This window comes from Microtus oregoni, unplaced genomic scaffold (genome assembly GCF_018167655.1).
Source record: "Microtus oregoni isolate MIOR12 unplaced genomic scaffold, Mior012 000004F_ref0000308, whole genome shotgun sequence".
In the NCBI taxonomy this organism is placed as follows: domain Eukaryota; kingdom Metazoa; phylum Chordata; class Mammalia; order Rodentia; family Cricetidae; genus Microtus; species Microtus oregoni.
The window spans coordinates 2,911,519-2,936,862 of record NW_024543063.1 but is presented as its reverse complement, the minus strand read 5'-3'; the positions used below and the strand labels follow the sequence as shown (position 1 = coordinate 2,936,862).

The window sequence follows — 25,344 nt, the reverse complement described above, 5'->3', positions numbered from 1 at the left end:
AACTAATCATGTTTTCCTATCTCATTTATATAATCCATTATGGCCCTCATCAGACTGTAAAATAAGCTTTCTTTTCCAAGTAAATCTTCTACACTAGACCATAGACAGCTAGGAGAAAAATAGATCTTTTCTATCTGCATCTCCAGAATCTTTTAACAGCATGTTGTGCCCCATTATTTTAAAAGCCAAAGAAGTGGGGTTATTAGGCTGACATTAGAAAATTAAGACAATACTAAAAGAAATGTACTTAAAAGTCTATTTGGCCACTGAGAAGTCAACCTGTAAGACAGGAAAGGATAAGGATCCACCTGTGTAAGTGTCCCTGTCCATTCTGAGCTAGCTGCCTCTTCCAGGTGTTCTCAAGGTGAAGCAAGCCTCTAAGAAGTGCAGTACTCATAATTAATGAGTCAACACGGTTTGGCTGCCATTGGAAATTACTTAACTTTTTCAAAGACTATCCCTGACACTGGAGAAGATATGCCCCGTTTTCTCTAAGTTTAAAACTGCCATAATAAGTTAAGGATTGTTTTGAAAGCAGAAGTATTAATACACTTTTTTAAACCAAAGACCCTTTCAGCTACTTTAGAGCACTGCTTTCAAGTATCCCAGTGTCTAACATAACTAACAAGTTTAACAAGTTTAGCCTATGGTACTTTAAAGAGTTCAAAACAAGCCTAAGCTAGGTTCTGCCCCATGTTTTCATATTCACATATGCTTTCATAATAAATATTTAGTCGTGGATTGTGGCTACTATTAGCCTCAAACAAAACAATCACTGACTTAATTGGGTTTCTGAAAGTTACTTGCTAAGAAAGAGACTTTTTTTTTCTTTTTGAGACAGGGTTTCTCTGTGTAGCCCTGGCTATCCTGGAACTCTGTAGACCAGGCTGGTCTACCTCCTGAGTGCTGGGAATAAAGGCGGGCACACCAACAAATATGTGAAGTCATTGCTTGCGGGCTTATGTAGAAAAACCGAAATCTGAAGGGAAAGTCATGATGTAAGTGAAGATTGTAATTCTCCAGTTTTCCCCCTATACTGTTTCGTTGTCTGTGAACACTCGATAATAAAACATAAGTCAGTTTCTCCTTTGGTATAGTTATACGTATGCAAACACCATGCCCAGACTGACCCTCCGGTCTTCTAACTCAGACAGGATACATACAGCAGGTAGCCACGAGCAACCGGCTACTTTTCAAAAGTAGATACTCACAAAACACCCCCTTACAACAGGCATGAGTCAAAACAGCTTGGGGTACCGACACTGTGCACACCACTCACTAGGGTAGCGCGATTATTGTTTTTTCTCAGGCGGGGGTACCCTAGGGTGTTTTCCTATAGAAAGGCCTTGGTGCAAGGCCTAGGCGGGAGTTTGCGGCCACTGCCCTGTCAGAGGACCTCCCGGGACAGAGGAAAGGACAACCGGGCCAGGCCGCAGTCCAGCACTGCACCTTCCCCAGCTTCGAGCCGGTCGCGGCCAGCGGGCTCGCAGGGCGTGCCGCGGATCTCACCGCGCGCCCCTAGACCAAACGAGGCGAGGGGCCGTGCCGGCTCCGCCCTCCCCCGCGGGGCACGGGCTCACGACCGCACAGGAAGGCCACGTCCCCAGGGACTGGCACCACTCTATGGTTTGCATGGTGGGGGCCGCGAATCCACGTGATTAGCGCCTAGCCAATCGCAGGACGGCGACCCGCCATCGAGACGACCGCGGAGGCGGCTAGAGATGCCCGCCGGCAAGTCAAAGGCGCCTGTCCATCCCGGCTCAGCGCTCCGAGCTCGGTGCTGCCGCCATCTTCCTGGAGGAAGGGGCAGAGGCAAAGGGCCCCCTCCCCTTCACCGCTCCGCACTCACGCTGCCACCTGCCCGCCCCCGATCGGCTCTCAGTGTCAGTGGACACCTCATTCCTCCTAAGGAATATCCTTCCCCCAACTCTAGTTTCCCACAAAGCGAAGCATCTCATTACCTGTTCCTCTCTTATTAGCGCGAGGAAACCAAGCTCATAAGGTAGGAACTGTGGCGAAACAGGAACAAGACGCCATCTTGGTAAAGGAGAAGAGGCTACGCTTGACCTCCCCCCGCCCCCAGCCTCTATATGGCCAACCGCCGTGGGAGGGGCACAGCGCCTGCGCAGAGGTGGACGCCAGCCGGGTCTACGCTTGCGCTCTGCTGGCAGCCTCGGGGGAGGGGACTACGCGGGGCTCAGGAAGGAGTTGGCATGGGGCGGGACGGCGCGATGACGCAATCGGTTCGCGCGCGCGGCGGGGCGGGGCAGGCCCGTGCTGTGTTCCGACGAGAGAGTTCTCCGGCGTGTTAGTGGGTGAGTGTGTGTGGCGGTGTGTCCCCATTGTCGCGGGGGCCCCAGTCGAGCTGGCCGTCCTGAGGAATTGGCGAGGGTTCCATCGGTCGCCCCGGCTACTCGGGCCGTGGTGACGGGTGCGGAAGGGGCGCGCGCGGGGGGAGGGGCGGCCGCGCCCTTGGTCCGTGGCTCCGGCCGTGGACTCGCGGCGGGCGTCGTCCCTTCGAGGACAACTAGACGGGCGTCTCCCATCTGGGTAATCGCCCTGGCCGGGTCCAGGGCGTTGGGGCGGGCGTGGCTGGTTCCGGCGAGATTACCGCGCACGGTCCAAATGCTGTGTGGTGGCGGGTGGAGGAGTTGGGCGAAGCAGCTGTAGATTCCCATCTATGAAGCACTTCTATTTGTGTGGCCATCTTCTCACTTAACGGTGACTTTTCGTCCCGGGAAAGTGAGGGAGTAGTAGTCAGTCACCCCGAGATGTTAATGAGGTTCCCCAATTGGAGACTGTGGATAATTGTATGGAGGAGGGATCTTTTCTGCTGTGGCCTTCCCCGGCGTTATGCTATGTTAGACAAAGAACTGGAACAGTAGTAATGACCGGGACTAGGGGACAGGGAGCGGAAGCCTCTAACGGTGAGAAGCGTTGAAGTCTAACTCTGAAGCGGGTCTTAAGCCCAGACCACGCCTGGCCTTTTTGTATCTTCCGGCCTCATTTGTTAGTGCCTCTCGGCCATGTCCTGTCCTACCTTACACGAATGCCAGACTCTTATACTTAGGACTTCTAGTTCAGACCGCTGTGGTCTCTGGCGCTGGCCTTAGCCCAGTTAGCTCCTCTTTTCTGGAGCGCAGCTACCTCCCACGTTCTCCGTCTTCTCCTTATCTGTTGTGTTAGTTCCTGCTCGCTGCTTGCTTGGTATTCAGGACTCTGGGTGAGATTTCCATCAGACGGATTAGGTGTTCCATTGGCGTTTAGTATTGGGGTGCCTACTGCATAGCAAGGGATTCAAGCCTCGGGTTCTCAAGTATTTCCGCAGTGTTATCATTTATAGAGAGGTGGTGGGGGACCGGCCCCCGAGCAGCGGGTCACCCAAGGCCGTTGGCGAGTCCGTTGGCGGGTGGCCTGATTTTAGCACCTCAGATGCATTTCTGAATTAGTCATGCTAACGTATGGAGAAGTAGGGTTTTGTAGAGGTCATGAAAACTTTCTTCATCATGCCTCTGATTTAATCCTTTTCAGTGGCTTTATTTTCATAGTCGCTGGTCAGGGATTCTTTGCAGTACCCAACTTTCAGACTGTCAGTGTGTGCTGCTATATCTAATTTTGGTGATGATTTTCTTAGTTGTAAAGTTTGTCACGTTCTATTTTTCAATTTTTCCACCTTGAGTTGTTTTTCCTCTTTACAGCTCTGTAAAGATCAAGACCTTTTAAATGAGATCAGATTCTCATTCTGGTTTAGTTGGGTAGCCTAGGGAAAGGGGGTGGGACCTCCCTCCATTATCATTCATGAGTGTAATTCAGCTCCCTTTGATTGTGGCATGCTGCCTCAAGCTCCATTAAGAGCGTTGTGCTGCACAATGTACTTGTGCAATCCTCACATCTAAGAAATCTAAATGGCAAGGTAGTCCAGGCACTTTATAAAAGCTCTTCAGATCCTAGGTTGAGAAGTCTCAATGGGGGATGGGAGGGGTGATCCATACAAATGTAGCAGTTTATGTACATGAATGGCGCTTTCTATTTACGAGTATTCCATTACTATAAATGGCACTTGCAAAAATAAGCTTCTAATGTCAAAAATGCACTTTTGTTAATCTATTCATTTTTTGAATCTAATTTGGGGTGATAATCCTACTCTGGAATAAAGAAGCTGTGGGTCAAAGATAAAGAATTTACAAATAACTTAAGACATCTGAAATTTACACGGTGTGAAAGAATAACAATTTAGTTTACTCACCTGTCTTAGATGTGGGGGATTTAATTGATCTGCACTTTGTACTAAGGCAGTATGTTAATGCATCAAGGTTTTCTCACTAAAAACCAAGTATTTTAGAAATTCAGTATTCCTCTCACAGCTTTCATTTTGGCATTAATGGGGATATATAGTTCGGTTGGTAGAGTGCTTTCCCTGAGTGCAAGAGTCCTGGGTCCCTATTATACCCCCTCACAAAACCAAAACCCTTTTTTGTTTTGGTTACTGAATTGTTAGAAGACCATTGTGGATCCAGTGGTTTGCATGTAGAGTAAAGAATTCATAGCCTGGCATGCTCCATATTGAAGAATCATTGTATTCTTCAGTTCTGTACTTCTCAGGTATTTATCCTTCTGAGTAAACAACAAAGGTTATTTTACCCAGGGCTTAAAGAAGTCATACCTTACGGATGCCAGTTTACAATTGAATTAATTATACCAATTTGGGGAAACAATATGTTTAGCGCTTCCCCCCCAAATCTGTTTGTAGCCAAGAATAGTATTGCACCCCTGTAATCCTAGCAATCAGGAGGCTGAAGCAGGATTGCCAATTCAAGGTGAGTTTTGATTACAAAGACTGTCTTAAAACCAAAAAAGACAAAGAACCTAAAATGTGTTCTTTTGTATTTGAGTGTTTTGTTGTGTTTTCAGACATGGTTTCTTTGTTGCCTATACTATTTGAGAACTCACTGTATAATCCAGGTTGGCTTCAAATCTGTAATCTTCCTGCCTCAACCTCTTGCTGTGCTACCACATGAGGTTCTATTTTCATGATTTTATTCTTGTTAAGTATTTTTCCCTATTTCTGTTCCTAAATGTTTAATGCTGTATAGAAAGAAACGTTGAATGTTGGCATGCAGCTCATTGATAGAACCTTTGTCTAGCATACATGAAACCAGGGGTCTACTCCTCTAGTACCAGTTTCTCTCTCTCTCTCTTTCTCTCTTACACACACACACAGAAGGAAATTTACAGTGTTTGAGACCTTGTCTCCCTGTGTAGTCCAAGCTGGCCTCTGATTTGCAATCTTCCTCTCTGTTGAGTGCTGAGATTACAGCAGTGTACCACCACAGCCAGCTAGAAAGAAACTTTTGACTCATCACATACCTTTTTTTAGCACTCAGCCAAATAAATTACCTTATTCTAAAGTTCTTTTTTTGTTCCAGCCTGACCTGGAACGTCTGTGCTCATGATCCCGTGACAGTCACTCAGATACCTGAGATTGAAGGCCTGTACCTCTTAGCCTGCTTTACTGTTGGACTTTTTTTTTTTTTTAATTGAGTCTTTCTCTTATGCAGTGCTGGTTGTCCTGGAATTCACTGTGTAGACTAGGCTGGCCTCGAACTCAGAGAGTTCCATCTGCCTCTGTCTCCCAAGTGCTGGGATCAAAGATGTGAGCCACCATGCCCGGCTACTGTTGTTTTGTGTTCTTATAACTCAGGTATTATGTTTTATGCATACTCAGTCCTGTCAGCAAAGTACTTTTGTTTCATGATTTTTCTTGATTCACTAATCCTAATAAGGTAGTACTAAATAATAATAAAACTACAATATCTAGATCCTACTTGCATTTTGATTCTAATGAAAAAATGAGGCAGTTGAGTATTTGATTGAATTAAACAGTTATAATTAATTTTCTCTAGAAATAATAGCTTGCCATTTTTAGGAGCCTTGTGCATACTGAACTATAAATGAAGTGTGTATTTAGGATTTGCTTCACTGTCATTAGGGAAGTTGGAAATAAACTAATATTGGCCTTGAGTTGCTAATTATTGAAATTGAATAAAGGTTAGTACTTGAGGGTTTTATTTTGATGTTTTTGTGTGTGCTTTAAGTTTTTCATTTGTGTTTTAAAGTAATTATGAGAGCAATGGACATTTTAAATCTTATTAGTTACTATTCAAGTAGGTTTAGTATCTTTTAAAACATTATATTTAATGTGTATGAAGGTTTTGTCTAGATGTACATCTGTATATCACAATGCCTGGTGCCCAGGGAGGTTAGAAGAGGACATCAGGTCCCTTGGAACTCAAGTTACAGACAGATGTGAACTCACGTCTGCCTGAGGCATCTGCCGCATTGCCTTCTTCCCAGCATTCTGTTCTGTCTACTCCGCCTACCTAATTTTCTGTTCTATCAAAGGCCAAGGCAGTCTCTCTATTAACCAATGAAAGTAACACATAGACAGAAGACCTCCCCCCATCATATGGCTTTCTCTTAATTTTTTATGTCTTATATTGGTACCTTTGATACAGTATTACAATCATCTAATCGCTGGCAAATATTTAAAATTTTTGTATTTATATTCATGAATGAGGTTGATTTGATGTTTGCTGGTCTTTCTTTTCTTATTGCAGGGCCCTTCCTTCCTTTCCCTTAATGGATTTGTTTTTGAAATTATGCTGACTTCACAAATAAATTGGTTCACGTTCCTTTTTTCTGTAATGGCTTGGAATAGTTAAATGACATTATCTTTTCGGAATTACATGCAATTTTGCTCTAATTCCATCTGGTGTTGGCCATTCACATTTTTAGTTTAGGGTATGTGTGTGTGTTGCTTTATGGTTAGATTTTTGTTGTTTTTGTTTTGTTTTACATTTATGTGTTTGGTGGGAGTGAGGACATTTGATCCTTGTGTATGCTGAGATTAGTGAAGAACTTGCTGGAGCCTAGTTTTTCTTTTTGCCATGTGGATTTCTAAGATCTAACCCTGGTATTCAGGCTGGAGGCAAGTACCTTTACCCCATGAGCTATCTAGCTTTAGTGGGCTATTTAGTGGCACTGGTTGTAGTTTTTGTTCTAGTTTGGTAATTTATAGTGCCGGGGATAGTATTCTTTTCTCTCATTTTCAATTTGTGGCCCTTTTTATAGCCTGTATCTTTGATTGTTCCACCTTTTATGTTTGTTCTCATTTCTTTAATTGGTTTTGTAAGAAGAATTTGTTTCTTTCTGGTATGGTCGCAGATGCCTTTAATCCCAACACTGAGGAGGCAGAGGCTGGTGGATCTCTTTGAGTCAAAGGTCAGCCTCATTTACATAGTTGAGTTCCTGGACAGCCAGAGCTACATTGTGAGACCCTGCCTCAAAAACAAACAAGAATTAGTTTCAAAGATTCAGCTTTTGGATTTACTTGTCTTTGTATTTTTGGCATAGTTTCGTTTTTTCCTCTTTATTTCTTTTAGAATTTTTTGTTATTTGTGGATATTTTTAGGGACAAAATTTCTTTATTTTCAATGTTACTGATAAAACTATGTGAAACTCAAGTTTGAGTTTTTCATATAAATGTCAACGTCTGAAGACCGTCTCCTTCTGGGGCCACCCATCTCTTTTGGTTTCTGCATACAACTTGTGAGTTTTGCTTTTGGGCTTTCCTTAATCCAAGAGTTGTTCAGGATTATTCCAACTCCTTGAGAGTTTATTTTGTTTCTTTTCACACTTAGTTTAAACAGTTCATGCACTGAGAGTATTGATTATAAAAAGCTGGGTATAGTGGTACATACCCTTAAATCTAGTCACTCTGGAAACAGAGACAGGCAGATCTCTAATGAGTTTGAAGCCAGCCTGGTCTACATAGCAAGTTCCAGGACAGTCAAGGCTACATAGTAAGATACTGTCTCTAAAACAAAACCCTAAAAGGTAAATTAAAGTTTTCACATTTTGTTAATACCTTCAAAATGTAAGATGTGATTTTATTTAGTCCCTATTCTATAAAGCTCTGTATATCAATTAAGCACTATTGGTTGTATTACCTTTCTACCCTTGGAATACTGTTAATTAGTCTATTCAATTCTAAGAAAGGCCTATTAACACTTCCTTGTTTGAACTGTATTTTTATCAAGTTGACCTGGTAATTTTCTTTGTCTTTGCTTTATGGTTTTGCCTGCAGTTAAGTATTTGGACAGGACGTGTTATATCTTCCTTATAAATTTTTTTTTTTTTTTTGGTTTTTCGAGACAGGGTTTCTCTGTGGCTTTGGAGCCTGTCCTGGAACTAGCTCTGTAGACCAGGCTGGTCTCGAACTCACAGAGATCCGCCTACCTCTGCCTCCCGAGTGCTGGGATTAAAGGCGTGCGCCACCATCGCCCGGCTCCTTATAAATTTTTAAATGATTATTAATGCATTGTTCCTGTTTTATTATTTTCTCTTGAATTCCACTTGCTTTGTATTAACAATGTCAAGGTGTATAGATAGGGATTTGAGTTTTCAGCTGCTGCCCCAGTGCCTGCTGCCATGCTTCCTTATCATAACGGTGATGGACTCCTATTCATCTGGAACTAATGAGGAAATTGAAGAAGTGACAACCATTTATGGCAAGAAATAGTGTGTCATTAATGGCTGTGCCAAAATATTCTGTATTAGAATCATTGATGATACAGATGGCCCCAAATAGACACTTCGCTTGCAGGTAATGTTACCAAGTAAATTACTCAGTCACAGCTACTTATTTATCAGTTGAATGCATCTTGGCTGAAAGGGCAGAATGTGCACCATTATTAAACAGCCTTGAGGAAAAGTTACCCTTTTTGGTACAGTGAGAGTGTCCCCTTTATGTCCTGTGATCAAGGCCAGGCTTCTTTTCCTCCCAAAATATTTAATTTAAAAAGTGACAGAATATTGGTGAAAGAATCTTTTACCAGTACGAGGAGAAAATAAAAGATATTCTGGGCTGAAGAGATGGCTCAGAGGTTAAAAGCACTGGCTGCTCTTCCAGAAGTCCTGAGTTCATTTCCCAGGAACCTCATGGTGGCTCACAACCATCTGTAATGAGATCTATAATGGTGCCTCCTTCTGACATGCAGGTTGACATGCAGGCAGAACACTGTATATAATAAACAAATCTTTTTTTAAAAAAGATATTCTGATACAGAAATTTCAGGTTGACAGAACCAGACTTAGATATAAAGGGGGGGAGACTGAAGAAAATATCGAATACAAAGATGATCTCATTTTAGAATATCAGCTAGAAAATCAGTTAAAACGTTGGATTTCAGCATCAGTGAAAATGAGCCATACAGAAGGAAGAAGTACTTTTAAACCACACTTGGCCACAGTACTTTGTTCTAAATGAGTAAAAATGGTTCTTGTCAATCTCCATGAGACTAAGAAAATAGTCAGTGTTCACCCATAATATCTGTGCCTGTAGCGTAAGGTGTAAGGATAAGCAGACCATCTTGCAGGACTGTGAGGATGATGGAGATTTTGAACGGGAGGAATGTCGTGTTGGTAGTATCCCACTGGTATGGAAGGGTTCTGCTAGGATCAGATCATTTCAAACATACCAACAGCTGCTAGAAATATACTGGTGGAGAACTTCATATGTTCACTCTAGTCATCTATGAGTTTGGGAAAGAAGGAAGTGAAAAAAGGCAGGAATGAACTGTGTGAAAGGGCAAAGACAGAAAATTGCCCTTTGACAGATTTTGCTTCCTTACAGATATGATGCCAATAGTTACTATATTAATCAGCTAACCACAGACTTGTCTGGGTTTCACTCCCAAGGGAGGGAGCAGAAGTTAGGAAGGAGTTGGGGGAAGTACAAGAGCATGAAAAGCATCTGAAGTTGGGCAGGTGTTTTTCTCTGATTTTTAACTTCAGAAGATCCACATTCTCGCTTACTATTTTAAATGAGAATCCAGTAAACAGCTTTACAGTAGAGTGGGTTCTGAAACAGAAAATCTTATTTTCGGCATTATTTAATGTAAGTTATCAAGAGTGGTAGGATGACCTATACATGTATATTTGGGCCACAACTCTGTTATCATGGGATCCTAAATATATTCTATGTTTTAACTGTTAAAGACTTTAGATGTCATTTATTAAAATCAAAATAACTTCACAATCTTGACATTTTTGATACATGGACATCAATAAAAGCAGGAAGAATGTGATGCTGGGGGAAGGAGCTAATTTTCCTGCCACAATAAATTTTAAATTCTTTTTTGATGTTTTGTCTAACGTTTGTTTTGACTTTTTACAGAAGACAAACATTTTTAATATCCCTGATCTTATTTTCCCTCACTTAAAATTGTTAATTTAAAAAAATATTAATAGCCACATTTGGAAATGATATCCATAATTTTCACTACAGGTCATTTGCTGGTAGGAAGAGAAATCTTCAGATCTAACTCCTGAATTACACATTTCAAACTATACCAGGAATGTAAAACAGCTAATGATAGTGTTTTTTTCCTGTGTTAAAAAAAGAGAAAATCATGTGTAGAGAATTTCCAGTTTTCTATATAACTTTGTACAGCCATGTGTCTACTTTGGCATTCTTTTTACTAGTTAAGAATGTTCTCCATACACCCCTACATAAAAGCAAGTTGCATCTACTTTTTAATGGACAGTAGCTGTATGATGGAAATATTTTGTGACCTATGAGGCAGGCTGTGGAAAAAAAATTAGACTAATTTCAGAGAAACAAATGAAGTATATTGGTTGCTGGGCTGATGAACTATATTCGGGAAGTTGTGATCAAATCCAATTCAACTATAAGATGTGAACATGGGGGGAGGGGTGGCAGCTGCGCAGCTAACCTTTAATCCCAGCACTTGGGAGGTAGGGGCAGGAGAATCTCTGCGAGTTCCAGTCTAGCCTGGTCTACAAAACTGAGTTCCAGGACAGCCAGAGCTACAGAGAAACTTTGTCTGGAAAAACAAAACAACAAAGAGATAACCATAAATGTGGGGTGTATATCTTACTTAATACTTTATGCATGATTTTATACATGTCTATTTTTCTTTCCATACAAATGGTATTAAACTGTATCCTAGTGTTTTCTGTTAAAATACATTGTTAACACTTTCTCTTGTCAGTTACTCTTCTGTGACTTAAAAAACAACTTTTTGTTTGTCTGTCTTGGCACTGGCTGGCATTTCTTTGCCTGCCTCTTTATTTTCAACCTTTCTTGCCCTACTACCTTCACTCCGTATGCAGTACAATCAGGTTATTACTGCCTGGTCTGTTTGTTTTAACACAGTCTGTCTTTTAAGGAGGGTACCTTTTTCCACGCTCATCTTTTTGAATTTCATCTTTTTTGTCTTGATGTAAGATGGTTATTGATAATTTCTTCTTTTTCCCTATGTTCTGCAGATTTGATTAGGTTGCTGTTACTTTTATTTTTTAAGGCTTAAACAAGATAAATATTGGCTGAGTGTTGTGGATCACTCCTTTAATTGCAGAACTCAGAGACAGACAATTGGATTCCTGTTAAGTTTGAGGCCAGCAAGAAATATATAATAGAAGGAAAAAACAAAACCCACAATGCAAGATAGATTATCCAGGGCTAATCTTGAATTCACTGTTCTTTTGCCTCAGTCTCCCTTGTGTTGGGGGTACAGGTGTGTAGGCCAGCACACATAGTTTTGTATTTTTTTATTGATTCGGAAAGTCTACTTTTTTCCCCATTAGTGTTTATCTTTCCATTTATTTCCTAACTGGACTCTATTCTTTGCAGTCAGGGTGTAGTTTCTGACAAACCATATTTCCTCTTCCCCATTTCTCCTTTAGAAAGTTTTACTTCTCTGCTTTTACTCCTGCTCCTAATTTTTCAATTTTGCTGGGATTAATATTTTTAGTTCTATTAATAGCATTTTTTAAGATTGTCCTTTCTACCCAAAGGCCTTAATTCACTCATCTATTCATAGTTCCAGAGAGCTGATTAATGTACAGACTCTGGTATTTGTTTTTGACAGGAAAATTTTATTCTTTTTTCTTTGCCTCTCCATATTTTCCCTCACTCCAGCACTTTGAAAGTTCTTGTAATAATGTAGGTTTCCTTACTTTTTCAACAGTAAGGCTTATAGAAGCCACTAGAAAATGAGAATCAAGACTGTAACCTAGGTTTCCCATGAAACATAATAATACTGAATTAAAGGCCCTTTTTTTTTTTTTTTGCATGCCTGCCTTAATTAGCCTGCCCAAATACAGTGAAGTGCGGGAACCTCATTTTGTCTTAGGAACTTGAAAACATTTCTGTTTGAGAGAGAAAATTGGGGTTTGCAGTGCTCATGTATGTTAAGGTTTAGAAAACATCAAAGAAGCTTTCTGAGTTTTAAAGGAAATCAAAATTAACACTCCCTGTTTCCCAAAGTTTCAAGGTTGTAAAATTTGTTTAAGAATTCAGTCCTCTGGGGCTAGAGAGGTGGACTTAGTACCTAACAGCTTTTACTACTCTTTCAGAAGACCTCAGGTTGGTTCTTGGCATCTCCATGGTGGCTTACAACCATCCATAATTCCAAATCCAGGGGGTCTTATACTTTCTGACTTCAGAGATCACCGGGCAGGCACATAAATAAATATTAACAAATTCAATCTGTCCTCTTTACTTGTAAATGTGCCTCACAGTGCAATTTGTGCCTCAGTGCTAAAATTTAGTTCCCAAGTCACTCTAGGAATCTTTCAGGAAGAGATGGCACACAAATCAGGGTACAGTACTACATGCACAGGGATATCCTTTCTTCTTTGAAAGGCTTCAGTTAAATTGTAGGTTGTTTTTCTTCCATCTCATTCCTGATGTCTAACATGTAATCGGTACTGAAAAAATACATATATTTGGGCTGGGCGGCGGTGCACACCTTTAATCCCAGCACTTCGGAGGCAATGGCAAGTGGATCTCTTGAGTTCAAGGCCAGCTTGTTATACAAGAGCTAGTTCCAGGACAGGTTCCAAAGCTACAGAGAAACCCTGTCTTGAAGACCAAAAAATAATAAAAACAGTAATAGTTCCATTTTGTAGAACCATGTGTACAATTGCTTTTAGCAACTTATCTAGTTTTGTTTTTCTATTGAGTTATGATTGCCACATCATTTCTAGGGCAATGTTTGAAGCTATAGAGAAGCTTTAGAAACAAACTGATGTCACATGTCTCTATCTTCATGCGTCATTTCATGTTGTTAAATATGTGTATGCAAATTCAGACATTTGTTTTGTTTTTTAACAGATAGACAGAAAAATCAAGGAAGATGTCTAAGGTAAGGTCTTATGTCATATATATATATATATATATGGTCATATATATATAAATAGAAATTGTTTTATATTATCAGATAGTTAAAAAGTAGGGTTTCTATAGGTAAATTTCCAATTTTGGGTTTTTAGTCTAAAGTTTTGAGTTACCTTTTCCAAATTTTTAAACTTGTCTGTGCAAATCCTCTTAACTGTCTTAGATTTTTTTTCCCCAAAACCAATCAAGTAGGATTTCAAAATTTCAGTAATTCATATAGTTAAATTGTTGGGGCTTTTAGACATGCTACTTTGGTTTAGATTAGCCCATATAAAGTGGTCCAGAATCTTTGTATAAATTAGCTCTAATGGATATAAGCTAACAAAGTGGGACTTGTGGTTAAAACTGCAAAATTGCCATTTTTCTTTATTTTTTAGTCTTTGTCCTTTATTATTTAGTCTATGGGTGTTTATTATTATAAATGAAAAGCCATGGGACTGGAAAGATGGCTCAGCAGTTAAGAGCACTGACAGCTCTTCCAGTGGACCCAGGTTTAATTCCCAGCAACCATATGGCAGCTCATAACTGTCTCTTAATCCCAGTTCCAGGGTGCCCAAATCACATGGCAAAACACTAATGCACATAAAATTTTAAGAAAAGAAAGCCATAACATGAGTTTTTGCTTTCTATAAAATAATGTGGAGCAAAGATAAACAAAAAAGCCATTATTTTAGAACCCAGAAATAATCATTATGATGGTTTTAGGTATATTTTTATCTGTGTGTATATGTGAATGGATAGTTAGAAAATGTCATCCTCAAAGAAAGGATGTCTTTTTCATCTAGTTCAGATAGTGTATTAAAATGTTTTCATTTTTAATATGCCACTGCATAAATTGAAGGATTTTTGCATGTACACAACGTGTGTGGGGTGTGTATGTGTGTGTGTAACTGTGCAACTGCGTATGGTATGCATAAGACTTGTATATGTGAAGATAAAAGTGTGTTGTGTATATATGCATGAGTGGGAGTGTGTAAGTGTGCATGTGGGAGTTCCTTGTGGTGAATGACAGTCTGAGTGTAAGGATATGTATGTATATGTTTCTTTTCTTTTTTAAAAGATGTATTTATTTATTTATTTATTTATTTATTATGAATACACTGTTCTGTCTGCATGAATGTAAGGCCAGAAGAGGGCACCAGATCTCATTACAGATGGTTGGGAGCCACCTTGTGGTTGCTGGGAATTGAACTCAGGACCTCTCGAAGAACAGACAAGTGCTCTTAACCACTGAGCCATCTCTCCAGCCCAAGATTGTTTGAGTTTCTGAGAGCTGTATGAGTATAGTGTGTTAGAGTATGGTGTTTGTATGGGATGAAAATGTAAGCGTGTGCTTGTGGCACGTCAGAGGTCTTGTTCTCTGGTCTACTCAGCTTTAATGTGTTGAGTGCAGGTTTTGATGTCCACGTTTGAGAAGACCCCCACTTTGCTCAGCTTCCAGAGTACAGAAACCGATGCTGAAGTTGCTCCTTTTAGAAAGAAGTTACATGGTGCCGGGTTCCTCGCCTGCACCTGGCTACACGCACTCCCTGGGCTAGCCCACTCAGCCTTTAATGTGTGTATGTACATTAGCGCGCGCGCGTGTGTGTGTGTGTGTGTGTGTGTGTATGTAGAAGCCAGATGTCAACCTTGGGTCTTTGGGCGCCATTCCTCACTCTTCACCAGTGTTTTGTTTGTAGGCTTATTTGTCCCCTCTCCTCTTTTATCATGTTGGAGGAGGAAGGGAGAGAGACTGAGAGACAGACAGATCTCTCACTGGCCTAGAGCTTCAACTGTCTACCTGTCTTTGCTTGTCCAAGGCTGGGATCACAAAAGCTTACCACCCATGCCCAATTTTTTTTTCCTTTGGTGTGTGTGTGTGTGTGTGTGTGTGTGTGTTTGTTTGTTTTTTAATTTAGGTTCTAGTGGTTGAATTCAGGTTTTTAGACTTGCAAAGCAAGTACTCTATCTTCCCATATCCTAGATTGTGGTTTTACTGTTTTTGATTTATCACATCTTCAGTCATCTTTAGTCTTACCAGGTATTTTTTCATCAAGAATTCTTTTAACCATCTCTTTTCCGTTGTGCCTCTTTACGGTGACACATGCCTATAATCTCAGCACTTAGAAGGCTGATGTAGGAAGATTGCAAGCTCCAGACCAGCCAGGAATGTGCAGGGAGCCTATCTCAAACAAACAGATAGATATTTCAGAATAGTCAGCTGTGGGCTTAGTTTTTTGTTTCATAGTTTTTTTTTTTTTAAGCTTAATTCTCAACATTCCACTCCTAGCTTCTCTGCCTTTTCATAGACAAAAAGTTTTGTGTCTGTCATAAGAGCAAAAATAGCAAGAATTGTTTTTTCCCCGGATGTTTTCACAGACCCATCATACCTAATAACTGATTGCAGGCTCTTCTTTAGCTAAGTGTTGAATGAATGAAAGGAGTCTGTTTCCTGAATTCTCTTTATCTTAAGCTGTAATTTAATTTATTGCACTGAGATAATTTAATATTCTATATTTTGCATAGTTAAATTGCTAGGGAGAATATTTAACAAAATATTAATTATGAGTCAGCATATAGCTACAAAGTTTGAATCATGTTTTTTTTAATGACTTATTTTTATTTTTTATGTCTTGTCTGCATATGTGTATCTGTATGAGGGTGTTGAATTCCTTGAAACTGGAGTTACAGACAGTTGTGAGCTTCCATGTGGATGCTGGGAATTGACACAGTTCTTCTGGAAGAGCAGCCAGTGCTCTTAACTGCTGAGCTGTCTCTCCAGCTCCAGATTGTGGTTTTTTTTGGTCCTCTTAAGTGAACACTGTTTTCTGATAATGGTATAAGTTTTGAAAATAATAATTTGTGAAGTTTCTTTGATTTTTTTTTTTTTAATTTGTAGAACTGCTGATTGCCTATGTTTATCACAGGTCTGATAATGTCATAAAAGCAGCCAATAAGATGTTCATTAGCTCTTTTTTATTTTTAAAATCTTACTTTAGCAACAACCAACTCAGTTTATAAATCCAGAAACTCCTGGCTATGTTGGATTTGCAAATCTTCCCAATCAAGTTCACCGAAAATCAGTGAAAAAGGGGTTCGAGTTCACACTGATGGTGGTTGGTAAGAAATTATTTTACTAAATATCCCCTTTTCCCAACCTGAAATGCACTGACCTGACCTATCATATAATTAAGAAAATTTCTTTTTTGGCAAAATCACCTATGGATCTTAAAAACATTTGTTATTTGACCAGGATTTCACTTATGTGCACATATATATTCAGGAAATTTTGTGTAAAAGGAACATATGATTTATGCTATTTCCTTATTTGTGTACAATGAATGTTTCTTTGTGATAATTAACTTTCAAAATAGTCACCAGTGATACTTGACTTAAAGTAGTCACAACCCTTACCAGTCCTTTCCCATACTGAGTAGGTTTTTTGTTTAATTTTGTTTTGTTTTTGTTTTTTGTATTTGTGTGTATGCGTGCGGACTCGTGAATGCATGCATGCGTGTGTTTAGTGTACACAGGGCACACTGTAGAGGTGGTTCTCTCCTTTCATCTTTATATGGGTTCTAAGGATAGAATTTGTGTCATCAGGCTTGAGCAGGAAGTGCTTTACTTTCTTTTTTGCTCCACTTTTAAACAGGGTTAATACAGACAGTGGATGTTGAAGAAATGATAGGACTTCCAATACTATGTCATAAAGATATTATGGCTCCTACCTTGCTTGAGTCATTCTAGCTGTCATGTCATGTCATGTCATGTCTAGAGGCATCTAGCTGTCATGACCTTGTAAAAGACTATTAGGCAAGGAACTGAGGCTGCCAGTAGCCTTATTGGTGACCCACTTCAGAAGCATCCTCTAGTCCCACTTAGTTTTCCTTTGCATGTTTGCCATCTCTGCCGACATTAGCTACTCTCTCATGAGACACCAAACCAGAAGGATCTAAAAGACCGATGTGGTGTTGAATGCCTTTAATCCTAGCACTTGTGAGGCAGAAGCAGGAGGATCTCAGTCAGTTCAAGGCCAGCCTGGTCTACGTTGTTAACTCTGGGACAGCTAGGACTACACAGAGAGACCCTATCTCGAAAAACAAGAACAACAACAAAAAGGAGACAGTCAAATTTTCTGACAGCCTAAATTTGTGAGATATTATTAAAGGTGAATTTGCAGAATTTTTATTTATTGGAGATGATAAATATAATCATTTAATTAGTATTGTGTTTAATTTTCACTTAAAAATAGTAATTCATAAAATTACAGTGGAGGACTATTGAAATTGAATGGTTGCTTGAATGTATTTGTGCTTGTCAGATACAGATTCTGTCATACCGTGTTATGGATCATAGCATATATTGTATTTTAGCATGGCAATAGAAGCTTAATGATAAACTGTAGTGGGGGTTTTAATTGTTGTTATTGTTGTTTTCTTTTTAAACAGGGTTTCATTATGTAGCCCTGGCTGGCCTAGAACTAGCTATATAGACCAGGCTGGCCTTAAGCCCACAGAGATATGTATGTCACTGACTTCTTTATATTGGAGCTCAGGGCTTGAGCTACCAACCACACCTGGCTTTAATGGTAAATTGTTGATTCTTTTAGCCATGTTGCATTTTAATTTTTGGCAATTGCAGAATTTTCAAAACTGAGGAAGTAAGCATTTGAAAAGCTTTATGATGGTCATGATTAAGTAGGACAATGGTATACAGACCTAAAATGAAGACATTTGGGATTGTTCCTGAAGAGTAGATGCCAACATATTTTACGAGTAATTAAATAATACAAATAATGGGAATTTAAGTTCTCATTAGAAAAGACCAGTATACTCTATCACATTATTATTTGATTATATAGCGCTTCAAAAAGTAAGCACTATCTTCACTCTCAGACTATGCATAAGTCGGGTCAGTAATCTTTCTAAAAGGGTCACATTAGTATTACCTTTATGTGCATATAATTTGATCGTGATAGTCAGCTCTAAACAGAGTAGGGAAGCAGCCGTAGACAGCACAGATAGGCATAATGATGTCTCAGTAAAGCTTCATTTATAAGAAAGGCAGCAGACTGGATTTGAATTGATGCCTGAGGTTTATCCACCCCTTAAATAAACTAGCTGTCCTGCAGTGGATAACTTGATTAAGTAAAGCAGGTATGCATTGGGTTTGTTGTTGTTTGTTTTAACCATAAACAGTAGGCAATGAAGGAATTTAGACCTTTAGAAACAAATTATATGGGTCTGTCAAGTTACTTTTTATCTGAGAGGGAGAATGAAATCAAGGATACAACAGTGTCTGGGTGGTGGTGGCACGCCTTTAATCCCAGTACTCGGGGAGTCAGAGGCAGGCAGCTAGATCTCTGAGTTCGAGGCCAGCCTGGTTTATAAGAGCTAGTTCCAAGGACAGGCCCCAAAGGTACAAAGAAACCCTGTCTTGAAAAAAGAAAAGGAATATAACAGTGTCACAAAGCTAGAACCTAAGGTAACCAGGTAGAATTCTCAAAAAGCAAAGGAATTCCAGAATTATACACTTGGAATCCTTCTGAGGACTAAATGACACTAATCTGTATGTGTAGAGTACAGATTGCCTCTGCCTCCTAGGTATTGGGATTAAAGGCATGCGCCACCACTGCCTGGCCCTCATGACCTTTTAAAAGCTCTATCTACTAATACCCTAATGATGGTTGAATTTCAAGAGTTTTGAAAGGACCTTTTTTTATTTTAAAGAAACTCTTAAGTTTCATTTTTATGTGCATACCAGATCCCCTGGAACTGGAGTTACAGACAGCTGTGAGCTGCCATGTGGGTGCTGGAAATTGAATCCAGGTATCCCAGTGCTCTTAACTGCTTAGCCTTCTCTTCAGCCTGTAAGGAACTTTTAAAACTGAGCTAATAGTTAAAATATAGTAACTAATTAGATAAGCCACATTTGTCTCTGAAATCAGCCATATAGAGGATTATAGCTGTGAGTTGCTAGGAGGTTGTGGAAGTAAATTGTTTGTTAGTGGATGGAAAGTTTAATGCTAGCATAGTGAGTGTGGCCATGGCATTGATGATTTGGTGTAACCGATGTTTGATGTGTGTGCATTGGAGGAGTTTTTTTGTGTTTCAGTTTCTTCCCAGTGAATGTTGTATAAATGTAAGCAAACGTGAAATGTGTAATATACTGATATAGTTCCCTAAATATGACAATTCCTTTGCAACAGATTCTTAATTTCAAGTGCATTAGTATAGGAAAGCTGTCTAAATGAACAGAGCTCATCACAGTAACACTTGGTCTAACTTTTCAATGTTATTGTCTACTGTGGTATGGAATTTACTAGTAAATAATTTTAAAATGGGCTTTTAATAGACCCAGGGCCTGAACAGATGAGTAATTAAGAGTACTTCCTGTGGCTTGGCTTTCATGGCACACTCTTTAATCCCAGCACTCTGGAGGCAGAGGCAGAGGCAGGCCTGGTCTACAAAGCAAGTTCTAGGACTGACAGGATCAAAAAAAAAAAAATTAAAAATTAAAAAAGTACTTTCTGCTTTTATAAAGGGCCCAAGTTCAATTCCCAGCTACCACATGACAGTTTATAATTGAAATTCCAGTTCCAGAGGACATAATGCATTCTTCAGGCCTCTGTGGGCATGCATGTGGTACATACACCAAATACATACAGGCAAAACACTTACGTACCTGAACTGGAAATAAATAATTTTAAGGACAGAACCAAATTGGACATGGTGGTGTATATCTGTAATCCCAGCACTTAAGTGGGAAGCATTAATAGTTCATGCCATCCTTGGCCATCTAGAGAGTTTGAGGCCATTTTCTGCCATATGAGACTATCTCTAAAAACAGAGTTGGAGGAGGAGAAGGGAGACAGAATCTTGACAACACTCTTACTGTAAAATAAAAATAAAAGCATACTCTTTTTTTTTTTTTTTTGGTTTTTCGAGACAGGGTTTCTCTGTGGTTTTGGAGCCTGTCCTGGAACTAGCTCTTGTAGACCAGGCTGGTCTCGAACTCACAGAGATCCGCCTGCCTCTGCCTCCCGAGTGCTGGGATTAAAGGCGTGCGCCACCACCGCCCGGCTAAAAGCATACTCTTTAGTGATAAGTCTAGCAAAATATGTGTGAGAACTATGTATGCTGAGAGGTTAAAGACAATCTAAGTTAATTGTGAGATCTGCTCTGTTTGGAAACTAACTGTTAAGAAGATGTGTAGATCACTTTTTTGTTGGTTTGCTAAAATAACCGTGACCAAGGCAACTTAAGGAAGAGATAGTTTTGTTGTTGTCTCAGTTTTTTTTCTGTTTTTGTTTTTGTTTATGGTTCTCGAAGGATGAGTTCGTCATGGTGGTGAGTTCCTAAAGCAAGGAGCAGACATAGCTACAGGAACACAACGCTGAGATCTTACCTTTTCAAAGGCAGGCACAAAAGCAGAGAGCGAATTGAAAGTAGGGGAGGGATAGAACTCTCAAAGCCTAACCCCTAAATGATCTGTTTTCTCTAACCAGGAAACCTCTCCAGATAGGGCCGCAAACTGGTGAACAAATATTCAAATGCCTGAGCCTAGAGGGAACATTTCTCATTCAAGCCATCACAGATGATATCCTTTCTCCCCCAGATTGTACACAGTCAGTTTGTTCCCAATCAAATTTTTTTTTTTTTTTTTTTTTGGTTTTTTCGAGACAGGGTTTCTCTGTGGTTTTGGAGCCTGTCCTGGAACTAGCTCTTGTAGACCAGGCTGGTCTCGAACTCACAGAGATCCACCTGCCTCTGCCTCCCGAGTGCTGGGATTAAAGGCGTGCGCCACTACCGCCCGGCCCAATCAAAATTTTTATTGGGCTATTAAAAAAATAGATACTAAGAATCTAATTCCAAGATGGGGTGGTGGCACACGCCTCTAATCCCAGCACTCAGGAGGCAGAGGCAGGCAAATTTCTGTGAGTTTGAGGCCAGCCTGATCTACAGAGAGAGTCCCAGGACCGCTAAGGATACACAGAGAAACCCTGTCTCAAAAAAACAAACCGCAACCAAAAGATAAAAAAAAAAGACCAACAAAGAAAATCTAATTCCAAAGTTTAAATGAAAATTCAGAGAACTTAGAGTGGACAAAGCAGTTTAGAAAATGAACAAAGTTGGAGAACTTAACTAGATTTGAAGACTTACCTAGAATAATCAAGGCATGGAGACTAATAGCCCAGAAATAGATCCATGTTATAAGGTTAGTTACTTTTGACTGAGGTACCAGGATTATTCAGTAGTGAAAAGTTAATTTTTTAAAAAATATTAACTGAGTGTTGGTGGGAAAAAATTATCTTAAGCTAGTACTTTCTATTGTACTTGCAAATTAACTTGAAAGAGATCCTACACATAATGAAAAGCAAAAATTTAGAAGAAAGTAGATAAGCATAATTTTCTGACAGAGCTATAACACTTCTCATAGGTCATAAAGAATAGTTATGAAGAAGAAAAAAAATGCTTCATTAAATATTATGTTTGTGGTTGGAGGGATGTCTGATCCATTATGAGAGCTTGCTATTCTTGCAGAGGACCCGAGTTCAGTCCAGCATTCTTGTCAGATAACACAAAGCTGACTTTAATTCCAGCTTCTGGGGGATTCATCTTCTCTGTTCTCATCAGGCTCCTTTACTCACTTCTACATAACCCTCAACCACAATACATATAATTTAATGTAAATCTTTTTATTTTATACAGAAAAATATTACCTTGAAGCTGGAGACATGGCACAATGTAGTTGCACTTTCTCACTGGGACCGCCAACCTGCAATTAATGACCAAGAGACTTAAAAGTTAGGAATGGTTGACTTTAGCTTAGGCTTGCTCCTAACTAGTTCTTATTACTTAAGTTAACCCATATTTTTTTTTTATTTACGTTCTTCCACATGGCTCTTTATCAAATCTTTGTACTGCCCATCCTACTTCCTCTGCATCTGGCTGCTGTCTCTGCTTTTTTCTTTCTAGAGTTCTCTCTCTGCCCAGAAGTCCCACCTATATTCTGCCTAGCTATTGACTGTTCAGCTTTTGATTATACCAATCAAAGCAATACATCTTCACACAATGTACAAATATCCCACAACATATCCTTGGAGGCATTTTACTATTTGTTGAAGGAGTAAGGGAAACCCAGAGATCTGCACCCCAGCAAAGCATTTTTCTAATTATTGTTTATCAATAAAAACTTGCGAATCAGATTTTGGAGTAAGAACTTGAATGATCAGAAAATCTGCGGTGAAGAAACCAGTGACCCTCCCCCTCTCATTCCTCAATCCAAAGAAGCTGAGACTCTCTAAACCCCACCCTATACTCCTTGTGCTTTTCTGTTCTCAATCCTCCAAACCCTCTGGTAAATTTTGGTCAGCTAGTAGCTAGCTCCACCCTCTGATTCAAAGCAAACTTTATTTCTCAAGTCTTGGGAGCTTTAGGATGTGATTAAATATATTGAGAGTAAACACTGCTCTTTAAGAGGACCTGAATTACATAGTAAAACCCCATCTCAGAGCAACAAAATCACTTTTCCATGGATGGTGTTTATAGGCACTCAGCATGGCCCATACTATTGTAGTCTTTCCTATAATACAGTCTATAAAAACTAGTGCACCTCGAACCCCTGGTGATAAGATTGTTTACCTTTATACCAAGAAGTTTGGGAAGGCACTAAAATTGGTGTGTGCTGTTAAGACCTAAAGTCTTTATCAGATTATTCAAAAAGCATAAAGAAGTGTGTCATACATGTGGTTTCTTGTATGCTAAATGTGTTTTTGACAGGATCAAGTGCACTTTCTTAATTTGAGTAGTAGAAATTTGTTGTGAAAGTATTAAAGGCACAAAGAATCAGAGAGTGAAGTAATTATGGAGGTTTTTAAGAAATAGAAATCAAAGTTTATTTTAAAGAACAACAGTGAAATTACAAAGTACATTCTATACACCTGTGAAGAGATAAAACTGTGATCATGCCACTACCAAATTGTACTATCCCATTGTCTTGGATTCTTGTTCTTTAAGCAGATTGCTCATGTTCCTTTAGCATACATGTCCCTTTTCGTGAAGCAGATGTGATGGTAAATACTATAGTTTTAACAATTATATGGGGAACGTCATGACAATGTTTTCATTTTCATTTCAGGTGAATCTGGTCTTGGAAAATCAACTCTCATAAACAGCTTATTCCTGACTGATCTCTACCCAGAAAGAATTATACCTGGAGCTGCAGGTGAATATTTTTATGTTACTGTTAAGTATAATTTTTACCTGAATATTGTTAGAATATATAATTGATACCTTAAGCCTTAGATGTGTGTTTTGCTTAGTCATTTTGAGTTTTATAGACTGTCCACTTAAGTATGGAAAGTGGGCTCTTTCTGAGCTCCTAGGATCTTGATTATAGACTTTGTTCTGTATCTGTGCAACTAAACTTTATTTTATTTTGTTGTCTAGTAAATTCCTAGTTTTCTATCTCTATTCTACTTTGGATGAGAAACTCAACTGAAAGAATTTTATATCTTTAAAAAGTTATATAAGCTGGGTGGTGGTGACACACATCTTTAATCCTAGCACTTGGCAGGAATACCTTCTTGCAAGTCATTTTTCATAAAAACATAGATAATGGATAATCTTTCCTTTAGTATGTTTGATTTTTAAAGTACATTTTCTATTAAGTTTGTTTCTTTTCTAGAGAAAATTGAAAGAACTGTCCAAATTGAGGCTTCAACTGTTGAGATTGAAGAGCGGGGCGTCAAGCTTCGGCTTACAGTAGTGGACACACCTGGCTATGGGGATGCCATCAACTGCAGGGATTGGTAGGAATCCAGAGGGTACAAAACCCCTAAAGTGCCAAGTGCTATGCATTTTTTTCACTTATTTAATTGAATGGATTTACATTTATAGACAATGTTAATAACACTTGAAGTGCTGGATCTAATCATTTTAAAGTACTAAATATTGGCTGTTTTGAAGCAGTGTTTCACTATATCATATAGACTGGCCTTGAATTCAAAATTCTCCTGCCTAGTCTTCCTAAGTATTTTGATAATACGTTTGAGCCACTATGTTCACCTTGAGAATTTTTCTAAGAGCACTCTAATAAGACCTGAGATTCAAAAGTTAATCTGTAATTGCTAACATAAAGCACTGTGATATGAACTGCAACCAGCGGACAAGTTGCTGTTTGTAGTATATATACGTCCCTTCCGTATGGTAGGAGGTGAAATTGAGTCATAGTACCTGTGAATGACTTCCCTTTGCCATTATTTTCACAAATAAGGAAATTAAGAAGGTTAAACAGCCTGTTCATCGTGCAGAAAATCCTACTTTTGTACCTGCTTTCTCATTCTAAACCTGCTAAAATAAAGCGTCAACTTAGCATCACTGAGAAAAGGAACAAGGGGGAAGGGGTTCCTTTTTGCCCTTCTTCTGCAATAAGAATGCCCCCCTTCTCACCATTCTGTTTGACAGCTTATGTCATCCTGACTTGGACTGCATGCTTTCCCATAGTGCCCTGCTTCTTGGCCTCCTGTGAAGCAGTGGTACGTTTTGAAAGGGTTGGCAGCCTTCTAATTTCACAGGCTACCTGTCAGATACTTTGTAACTTGCTGTACTTAGGTTGTTGAGTCCCATTTTTTTTTACCAAACCTACTTAATGTTTGTTACACTTTAAACATACACACACATGCACGTGCACACACACACCTTCATTTTGCTAAAGATTAACATTCAGTCTTCTCTTATGGATTGTTTTATGTATGGGAAAGAGAAGAGAAACTTGTTTTCCTTTGAAGTTAGTGACTGCCTGTCACTGTACCCATTATTACTCTTGAAATTTGTGTTTCAGTTTTAAGACAATTATCTCCTACATCGATGAGCAGTTTGAACGCTACCTACATGATGAGAGTGGACTGAACAGGCGGCACATCATTGATAACAGGGTTCATTGTTGCTTCTACTTTATCTCACCTTTTGGACATGGGTGAGTCAGTTGTTTATCATGGAAACCTGCTGCATGTTGTAATATAAGAAGTGAGATGCATTTGAGAAAAACAAATTGTGTTGTATGCATATTCTTTCCCTAAATGTGACTTTTGAATATTG

The 25,344-nt window shown here is 39.4% G+C and overlaps 2 protein-coding genes across 6 annotated transcripts in view; one reads left to right on the top strand and one right to left on the bottom strand.

Annotated features, from left to right (window-relative positions):
• LOC121446841 (vigilin) overlaps positions 1 to 2,078 on the bottom strand; it is a 77,200-nt gene extending 75,122 nt beyond the window's left edge. The window contains exon 1 of the mRNA XM_041649677.1: positions 1,962 to 2,078. The gene's annotated coding sequence lies outside the window, so the exon portion shown is untranslated. The remainder of the gene's footprint in view (positions 1 to 1,961) is intronic.
• Positions 2,079 to 2,241: 163 nt separating this feature from the next.
• Positions 2,242 to 25,344, top strand: part of LOC121446968 (septin-2) — a 36,713-nt gene continuing 13,610 nt past the window's right edge. Inside the window, exons 1-6 of one of the 5 annotated variants that reach the window (XM_041649900.1) lie at positions 2,242 to 2,315; positions 13,202 to 13,232; positions 16,243 to 16,363; positions 23,384 to 23,470; positions 23,933 to 24,056; positions 25,088 to 25,222. In XM_041649900.1, coding sequence (XP_041505834.1) covers positions 13,224 to 13,232; positions 16,243 to 16,363; positions 23,384 to 23,470; positions 23,933 to 24,056; positions 25,088 to 25,222 — 476 coding nt within the window. In that variant the 5' untranslated portion in view covers positions 2,242 to 2,315; positions 13,202 to 13,223. The other 4 variants (XM_041649901.1, XM_041649902.1, XM_041649903.1 and 1 more) reach the window with 4 other exon arrangements.